This window comes from Vigna unguiculata, chromosome 2 (genome assembly GCF_004118075.2).
Source record: "Vigna unguiculata cultivar IT97K-499-35 chromosome 2, ASM411807v1, whole genome shotgun sequence".
Lineage (NCBI taxonomy): Eukaryota > Viridiplantae > Streptophyta > Magnoliopsida > Fabales > Fabaceae > Vigna > Vigna unguiculata.
The window spans coordinates 21231565-21240947 of record NC_040280.1 but is presented as its reverse complement, the minus strand read 5'-3'; the positions used below and the strand labels follow the sequence as shown (position 1 = coordinate 21240947).

The following is a 9383-nucleotide window of genomic DNA, read 5'->3' as shown; positions in this document are numbered from 1 at the left end:
AAATGATCGAACTATATAAATATATTAATTATACATACCAAACATTTCTTCCCATCGACCTAAAAGATGACTCATCAATCTCTAGAGGTGCCTCTGAAACTGCAAACACCACTGCTCCCATCGAATAGGTGATCATTGCAAAAGGAAAACATACAACACAAGACAGAAACACAGAAGAAGGTAAGCTAATGACTGTTAAAGAATTTTCTTAAACCATATAATATTAATATATATATATATATATATATAACAACTACATACAAGTAGATATTCGATACATATATTTATAAACTACCACTCAACTAATCCGGATACATGCATTGAGGTCGGATCCAGTCAGTTCTGCACTTGTAGTGGCATCTCATGCTCTGCTCGACAGATTAAGAGTAAAAACTCTACCACATACAAGGTCAGTCCGTTAACACCTATGATCAAGGAAAAAACCCTTGGCTAGGTTCTCTTGCTCCTGTCACCACATACCTCATTCTTCTCTACTTGGGAATTTGAATGGTTATTAGAGCGTCAAGATAATTGTCAAGATAATCCTTAGCTCAATTCATACATTACCGCAATTCATAACTAATTCTCCTTGAATTAGTGTTAACACCTCTCAATCTCATGTAAACAATCTCATATTACACCACATATATTAATCATATCTAAATCAATCATTCATTATCCCAACTAACTTCTATAACCAAAAATACCATTCAAAACACTCAAGAATGCAAGTTTCAGGTTCATACTTACTCGCCCAGCTAGTAGCACTCACCCAGCCACTAGTTTAAGTCTGGAAGTTCCTAACTTCGAAATTTGTCCAGCGAGTAGCACTCGTCCAACCGCTGGCCCATGCTCGTCCAATGAGTAGCACTCGTCCAACCACTAGCCCAGGTCTGGAAGTTCCTGACTTGGAAATTTGTCTAGCGAGATTTACTTGCCCGGTGAGTTTGCGAATCTGCAAAATTCTACAAATCAGTGTTCTGCATAATTCTAGAGATTAACTCACTCGCCTAACGAGTGTGCAATTCTGTAGAATTATATAGAAATTGATCTAACCTATTTTATGCATCTTCATCCAATCCATACCACTCCAAAATCAGTGCAGAGATTATTCAATTATCAAACATAAGTTCTATCTAATTATTCATACCAATTGAATGCAAAACACATTTAAACCACCAGTTATTCTCAATTAACACGAAAAACACACATCTTCATAGTTTTCAACATCACAAGCAATCCCGCATATCAAATACATCAATCAATCACAAATTAAACATACAATATGCATTCTTAACAGGTTTATGAATTAAGACAGAGAAATTAACTTCCCTTACCTGATATCCTGCTTAAACAAGTCTATAAACGTCAGACGTCTCTAACTCCATAGGATGCTCTATCTACACATAGAAACATCACAAGAACAATCAGAACATACCATTATGATCATTGATCAGTAGAGACTCATACTGATAAATAAAAGGAGGCATGCAAGCAGAAGAGGACTTACATGCAACAAATAATAAAAAAGACCAAAAAAGATAGCAGAAACTTAACTTACGCGAGCGAAGAAACTGATCGGTCCAGGTTGAAGAGCTCACCGAGAGGATCAATCCTACGGTCTTGATTTTTCAATCAGACGACCAGAAAGACAGAACTTGTATAGAGAAGTTAGAGAACTCTAAAAAAGTGGTTTATAGAGATGATATGTTTTAGAATAATGAAACTCGTTTATAATAATTGTATTTATACTAAAAGCTTTTAATATTAAAACAATCGAGTCTCACTATTTTTAAACTACTATCACTTTTAAAATATAATTTTCTTCGATTTTACAACATTTATAGTCTTAATTATGATTTTATCTTGTATTTGGATAAAAAAACTTCAGAATGTCTAAAAAATTTAAATTTATTGAATTTGAGTTTATTTAATTTCAAATTGTTTTATCTTTTGAATGTTCTCTATTTGAATAAGAAAATTCAAATTTAGTGAATTTTAATTTTTTAATAAATTATTTCAATTATTACCAAATATAAAAAAATTATTTAAATATCAAATAATGGTTAAAAATTTAAAAATATAAAAAATGACTATCTTTTGTCATTGATCTTAATTGATGTTATTTTTTAGTAAAAAAAAATTAATTGATGTTTGCAAAAGAAAAAAAATCAATTGACATTAATCAATTTACAATGTTAATCGTGTTACATGCCAAACTAAAGTCAATTAAAAAATTTCTTAATTGGCATTGGTATAAAAACAATATTAATTAATGTCACCAATAAAAAAATTTCTAGTTAACATCAGAAAAAAAAAACTAATAAAGCAGTGACAAAAGAATAACATTTCGGTTGATGATAAAAAAAAATCGTTAGAAACATCCATAAAAAGATAATTATTACATAATCAACTTAAAAAAATAATTAATTCACATTTCAAGAAAATAGTTTTCCCAACATTAGCCGTAAAAGTTACAAATAATATCGAACAATGATAGTCTATAAACAATATTCTAACTGATAAAATAAATCCTATTAATATTAATAAAGAAAATCCAAGTCGGAGATGAAATATAGTCATCTTAAAAATGTCTCTATCTCAATCAAGTTTACGATATCCAAAATCAAAGTACGACCATGTATCCATGGCTGAGAACTCTCAATCAAATTCTTGGATCGAGAATATCACACAAAAATCATGGCAAGTACATTGTATTTTTGACAATAGGTCAAAAGAGCACTAAACCTAATTATGCAATGTAATGACCAATTACAAAGTGATCAGGTCAACTCTAACAAACGTGATAACACAGTCCCTGAGGAAGATATGATCCTTCAAGCACCATCCATATGTCTTGTGTTTTCAGGCCTGGGGAGGGTTGTATGTAAACCCCATTTTTTTCTCAATTCAAGACATAAAAATAACAATATCTAATATAATTATGGTCCGTGAAAGTATCTCAAAAAATATTTAAATGAAATCTCAAGATATTTCAAAACAAATGGACTATAATCAATATAGTTATCCCAAAAGGTAATATACATCGTCATCTAAACTAACTACTATTTTATTGCTTCAGTGAGCTTCCCGAGCTCCTATGTTACTATTACCATTTGTTCCTACCTCTACTCACATATTAACAGTGTGTATGTGTGCGCGCACGTACGTGTTTGTGTTTGTGTTTGTGTCTGTGTCTCTGTGTATGTGTGTGCGTACGTGTTTGTGTCTATGTGTATCTGTGTGTGTGTCTGTGTCTGTGTGTATGTATGTGTGTGTGTGCCTGTGTATGTGTGTGTTTGTGTTTGTGTGTGTGTGTGTGTGGCGGGCTAGGATAGTGAGCCTGCGACCCACATAAAAAAATAATAAATAAATAACTTGCACTTGTTTGTATCAGTTATTTTTTCTATGGACTCTTGTATTAATGTTTCAAATTCTTATATGACTGAAAAAGACAAGTATTATGTATTTTTGTCTGTGATAAAATTTAAAGAATAAATCTTGTATATCATAGTACGAATAAGATGAAAATGTTAAATTATCAATTTATCATCAAACTCCCATGAAGTCTTTGCTTAATTTTGTGAACTTCTTAAAGTTTTTCAATTTTTTGAACATTGAAAATTTTATCATAAAAATTAAAAAAAAATTAACAAAAAAAAATTAGGTTGGTTCGCAGACCCGTAGTTATGTGGGACAGGCCAAACATTTCAGCTCGCATTGTAAATGCAGTGCGGTACAGGTCGGCCCGCATTGTGCGGGCCAAATGTGGGTTGGACCTAAACGGTCCAAACCAGCTTGCATTACCACCCCTATGTATATAGTATATGGTATATATATATATATATATATATATATAAGAATCAATTATTAGATTAACATGTGTCATTTCTTTCATAATTTCACTATTTAATTACTCACTCAGAGAACATCCTATTTTAAGGTTTAACATAAAAACTCATATTTTTCATTCATCTAGATCAATTGTCAACATTATTTCATATGTCTCTATCCAACTATTTCATTGAAATCTCAGTCTAATTGTCTCAAACAACAAATTGTTCATTATATAAACAACCCAATAACATGAACAATTAACATTCATGAAATCAAATACCAGGTGTCAACCCATAAGACTCCAATAACATAAAACTAAAAATAGCTCAAACAACACACTGAATTTAAACTTTGCTTTTCTTAAGACTAGTGTATTGAATAGACTCGTGAGTAGGGATGTCAACGGGGCGGGTAGGGTACGGGTAGTAGTTCCCTCATACCCTACCCGCTGAATAAATATTCGCCCCGTACCCGTACCCATATCCGTCAGGTATCCGTTATGTGGGTACCCATCTATTTTTTTCATATCCACGGGTATCCACGGGTACCCGTGGGTATTTACAAAAATATTTTAAAAAATAATTATTTAACCATAATTATTGTTTGGATTAACAAGTTCCCTTTCTTCGATTGATTCTTAAAAAACAAACAAATAAAAAATCACTACCAATTTATATTGTAGTTTATTTTTGAATAAAATATTAAAGAAATTACTAACTTCATCAATATCCACCTCTTGCAACATTGTATAAAGTTTCATGTTGTCCAATCTTAATCTAGAAGAGCCTTAAAACATAAGGAGTTCAGTAAAAATTTCTAACAATCACTTAATTAAAATATCTAAGTAAAAATGTTAATTTCATTACCTTCCATATTGGTCCATAACCAGTCTTAGAGACACATCAATGCCTCCACAGTATATGGAAGTAATTTACTCATTTGTGGGGTAAGAATCTGACCACCATTATTGAATGAAGACTCATAATGTTTTTACTAATATATATATATATATATATATATATATATATATATATATATAAATTTTCTGAATTAAAGTTTTTACTAATATAATGAAGACTCATAATGTTTTGACTCATTTGTGAGGTAATAATTTTTCTGAATTAAAGTTTAGCGGGTACGGGTATCCACGGGTACGGATACTAATGTATCCGTATCCGCCCCGTTAACATGCGGGTATCAAAAATATCCATACCCACGGGTAGCGGGTATCTAATTTTAATATCCATTTCCTATCCGTTGCGGATTTTATCCGCGGATACAAATTTTTTTGACATCCCTACTCGTGAGATTCTACACTTGTCATACTTACCACCAATTTTTTCATATTATAATCACATCCATGAATCCATGTTCTTCATCAAGTTATGAAAGGGTTCATTTCATCACCTCCTATGATCCTTCTACATATCATGTCACCTATTTTGTGAAGTCTCATTTGACTCCTACTACTTAATTATCTTCTTCTATTTAAGTTAATACTAGTAAAGTCAATATAATCTTACATAACAAATCCCCTTTCGATACACCATAACTCATCCTAAAGTAACATTTTCCCTTGGAAGCTAATTCGAATACTAATATCATACACTGTTTCACGTACATTACTACATTGATAAACCTTTTACAATAAAACCACCATTACAAAGAGTGAATTGTTACAAGATTTATATAGTAAATTTAATTAAGAAAAAAATTGTATAAAATTACCACCCGACGAAATGCTACCATCGGCCAGTGCCACCAAGTGAATTGCTTACTGTAATATTTTGCACCCAGCGTAAAACACACAAAGGCCACTGGAATCAAAAGCGCCCAACGGTATTTAAGTACCGCCTGGCGGAATAATCCCTGGAGTTCTCTGTTCACAATTTTCGTGATGGCGCCTGGTGGTGCTTGGCCTGCACTCGACGGTAATTGTAGCAGAAACTCAAAATGTGCAATTTAAGATGCTTTTCTAACTTTCGATGTCCTCTAACTTCATGCTAATAATTAAAAACAATTGACATAAGCCATAGATAAACACCTTTAACTAATTTAATGTCTTCAAATTACTGGCCAAGTTCTACTTCAAAGGATCTTCCTATTCTCTTTGACCTATAACATTCAAGTGAACCCACAATGCTATATTAGCTTCAATCAGTCAAACGTACATAGTAACAATTATATCCTATAATAATCAAAATCACCCTCGTTGTTCAATTGTATAAACAATTCATCAATCAAATATAATCGAACATTTTCTACCAATTTCACAAACACTCTAGTTACTTTTACAACATTTATAGCAGTTTGATCACATCACTACATCTTCTTATGAATCTCAACTTTGACAGATATATCATAACAATTATTTCATATCAGGCCAACTGATTTTGCACTCAGTATAGGAATACAAATGCATTCAAACCCAACCTCTCAATACCTATTTCATTTTCTCATAACCCATTTTAACCACTAGGCAAAAACCAAAAATCCCTTTCACTCTTTCAACAGCATCACAGTCTCAAACGTATAAAAACTCCTTTATATACCAAGTTCACAAAACAAACTTGGTCTATTCCATATTATCAATCACGGTACCCCAAAATTTTTAATAAAAAATTCATAATTTAAAGCTTCTTTTACATGTTGTTCTTTTCCATTCAAACATTTATATGTAGAATCAAATTAAATAAACGATTAGTTTTTCTTTCTATACATGCAATAGGGTCCAAACAAAGATCCTTGCGTGATTCTAAGATTGCAACGAGGTAGACTACCATCTAAAAAGTAAAAAAGTAGAATGTAACAAAAAGAAGGCTACATGCAAAGTAGAAAACGGATTGATTCAAAATTAGACATTACTAATCGCATCACATCACTTTACACAATATTATATATCTTAAATATAGGATTAGACATTAACGATGGTTTGATAATATATCGACAGTCATAAAAAGTAAATTTTAACTTTAATTTAATCTTTCAAAATTAAATTTAAGATCAAATTTGTACTTACTTAGTGGACATGTAATCTTCAACAGTTAAACTACTTGGGTACCAAAAATCACCGAGATACATATTTTAATATAAAATCTGTAACTAAACATACTTTTAGTATACATCTTAATTTTATTCAACAACGACACAAAACGAACATCAATTCTACCAAAATCTAATACAAACGGACACATAGTGAGGTCTGATGAATCTTGGAACATTGCATTAATTATGCTGTTTTACTTCCATTGCCCAGGTAATGGTAGTGGAAATATACTTGAGTTTCCTTGTTGAGGGTTAAGAGCAGAAGAAGACACATTGAAGTACCTGGATGATGCACATCCCATGCTATTTTCACTACATAGCTTTAAGTTCAGTTCTGAATTCTCAAGAACATGGTTTTCTCTTAACCTAACACCACCGGCTTCATTGCCAACATATGTTGTGAGAGCAGTTGCCAACACTGATTGAAATTTTGGATTGCTTGTGATTGCCTTGGTTGCAGCAATAATGGAATCCGGCAAAGACAAGTTGTTGTTGCTCGTGCAAATAGGGTGATGAAGTTGCTCAAGATATGGCTGATTTTGAGTTCCAGTGTTTAACAAGTAATCACCATGGTTTCTGTTATGAGTCGGTGTTCCTGAGTTGAAGTGACCACTGTAACTGCTCCAAGGTGATGAAGGCATGCTAGATTGTAGAGGAGAGAAACCTGAGGAAAAATTAAGGTTTGTTGTTGTTGATGAGTATTTTGGCATGTGAGTGAAGGTTGAGTTTGAGGATGTTGGGGGTGCTGTAAGGTCCAAAGTGATTGTGGGGTGAGAATTCAAGCTTGAAATAGATGAGTTTGGAAAGTAGAATTGATGTGGTCTTGAAACTTGGTATGTGGAGAAGTTTAGAGCATTATCAAGGTTGTAATTAGGAGCAGTGAAGTTGGTAATGGAGGATATAGCTGAATTCACTATTCCATGTCCATGCTGTGAACTCAATGAAGGAGATTGGAGCATAGAAGCTGCAGCAGAAGTTGTGCAGGCCATTGCAGTGGCTGATATAGGAAGTGGATGATTGTGGATTCCTTCATAGGTTGTGATCAATATGGACATGTCTTCAGCACATCTTTGCACCTGAATATTAATCAGTAAAAAGTTAATTAATCTGATATCTTAACACTAATCCAAAAACAACTCACCAAATTTATGTTTAACGTATATGAATCAGAAGTAAAAAATTGAAACCTGATTGTTAATTTTCGTTCTTGTTTTCTCTTCTCTTATAAGAAAAATCATAGCTTTTTATTCTACTCTGTTAATTATCTAAAACAAGCCATAATGAAAGTCTCACCTGTTTTCTTACAGGACACAATGGAGAAATGGTGCATCGATAGTAAGCTCGGGGACATGGATTTCCTTTTGCCATTTTCTGTCCATATTTTCTCCATTGACACCCATCATTCATCTGCATTGGAGTTCAAGAAATTAAAGCTTTAATCTCAGTTTTCCAGTTCAAGAAATTATATAATAATAAACATAATCAGAGATAACAAGCTTTTAGACTAACTTGATCCTTGACACCTTCATAACTTACGCTTTTATTTGTTTTTCATATTAGGGTTTGGTTTCTTTTAATTCTAGACTTGTAGCAATAAAATCAATCTAAGCTATATTCCCAAGAACAACCAAATTTCTGTACTTACTAACCGTTTGAGTATCACATCTGGCTCTGATGGAAACCCTAGTTTTCTTGGGCTGATCATTTTGAGAAGCTTCACTTTTATCCAAATTTTTCATTCCCTTCAAAACTTTACTGGGTGGCCACATCTCACTTGGTTCCTCTTCCTTCCCTCCCTCACCAAAGCTACTTGCAGTGCTGCAAATTGCAGCTTCAGCAAAATTCACAGGATCCAAATTGATATCTAACCCAAGTGTGAGTCCTTTATCCATACCCTCATCTTCTCTTCTGCAATGTTTTCTCTCACCCTTAGTCTTTCTATTGAGTGATATCCCAAGAGAAAGTGACACAAGTTCACTCTCTTCACTTTCCTCATGGCTAGTTACGCCTCTAGCATTTGCAGCATCTTCAGGTTTTTCTTGCTGAAAAATGTCCAAGAACTTCAACATCTTGTTTTCTTCTCTGGCCTCTTCCATCTCCTTCTTTGCTGATTCAAGCTTTTTTGATCCTGCATGCAATAATGATGACACTGTAATAAGAAAGTGAATGCTACTTTTGTATCTGATCTGAGAAGGAAAAGAGATGAAGGAAATGGAAGAGAATTGAAGTATATATGATGAGTGCACGGTGAATGAGATTTCTTCTGAGATTTAAACACCTGTGGTCAAAAAATGATTAATTTATACTGTGTTCATTGAAAAACTGGTCATCATTATTGTGCAAACGTGTGCGTATATGCATACGTCTTTTACACTTCTGGATTTGAGTTGACTCCTGTTACAGTGTGTGTGTTCAAGGACTTTAATTATCTTCATTATTAAGTGTTCAGTCGATAATTTGAATGAGTTAAGTAGAGTTAGTAACAAAAGTATGTTTTAAAT

General features: G+C 32.9%; 1 protein-coding gene across 1 annotated transcript; it reads right to left on the bottom strand.

Annotated features, from left to right (window-relative positions):
• Positions 1 to 6898: 6898 nt before the first annotated feature.
• LOC114173257 (probable WRKY transcription factor 72) lies at positions 6899 to 9131 on the bottom strand. The gene is made up of 3 exons (XM_028057531.1): positions 8532 to 9131; positions 8176 to 8289; positions 6899 to 7958 (listed from the first exon to the last, which is right to left on the bottom strand). Exons 1-3 carry the CDS (start codon positions 8976 to 8978, stop codon positions 7077 to 7079), a joined length of 1443 nt encoding a protein of 480 aa, XP_027913332.1. The 5' UTR covers positions 8979 to 9131; the 3' UTR covers positions 6899 to 7076.
• Positions 9132 to 9383: the final 252 nt, after the last annotated feature.

Coding starts and splice junctions, on each gene's coding strand:
- LOC114173257 (XM_028057531.1), bottom strand. CDS start 8,978: ATGGAAGAGGCCAGAGAAGAAAACAAGATGTTGAAGTTCTTGGACATT. Junction 8,290..8,531: donor CCAGATGTGATACTCAAACG/GTTAGTAAGTAC, acceptor ACTCCAATGCAG/ATGAATGATGGGTGTCAATG. Junction 7,959..8,175: donor TGTGTCCTGTAAGAAAACAG/GTGAGACTTTCA, acceptor ATTAATATTCAG/GTGCAAAGATGTGCTGAAGA.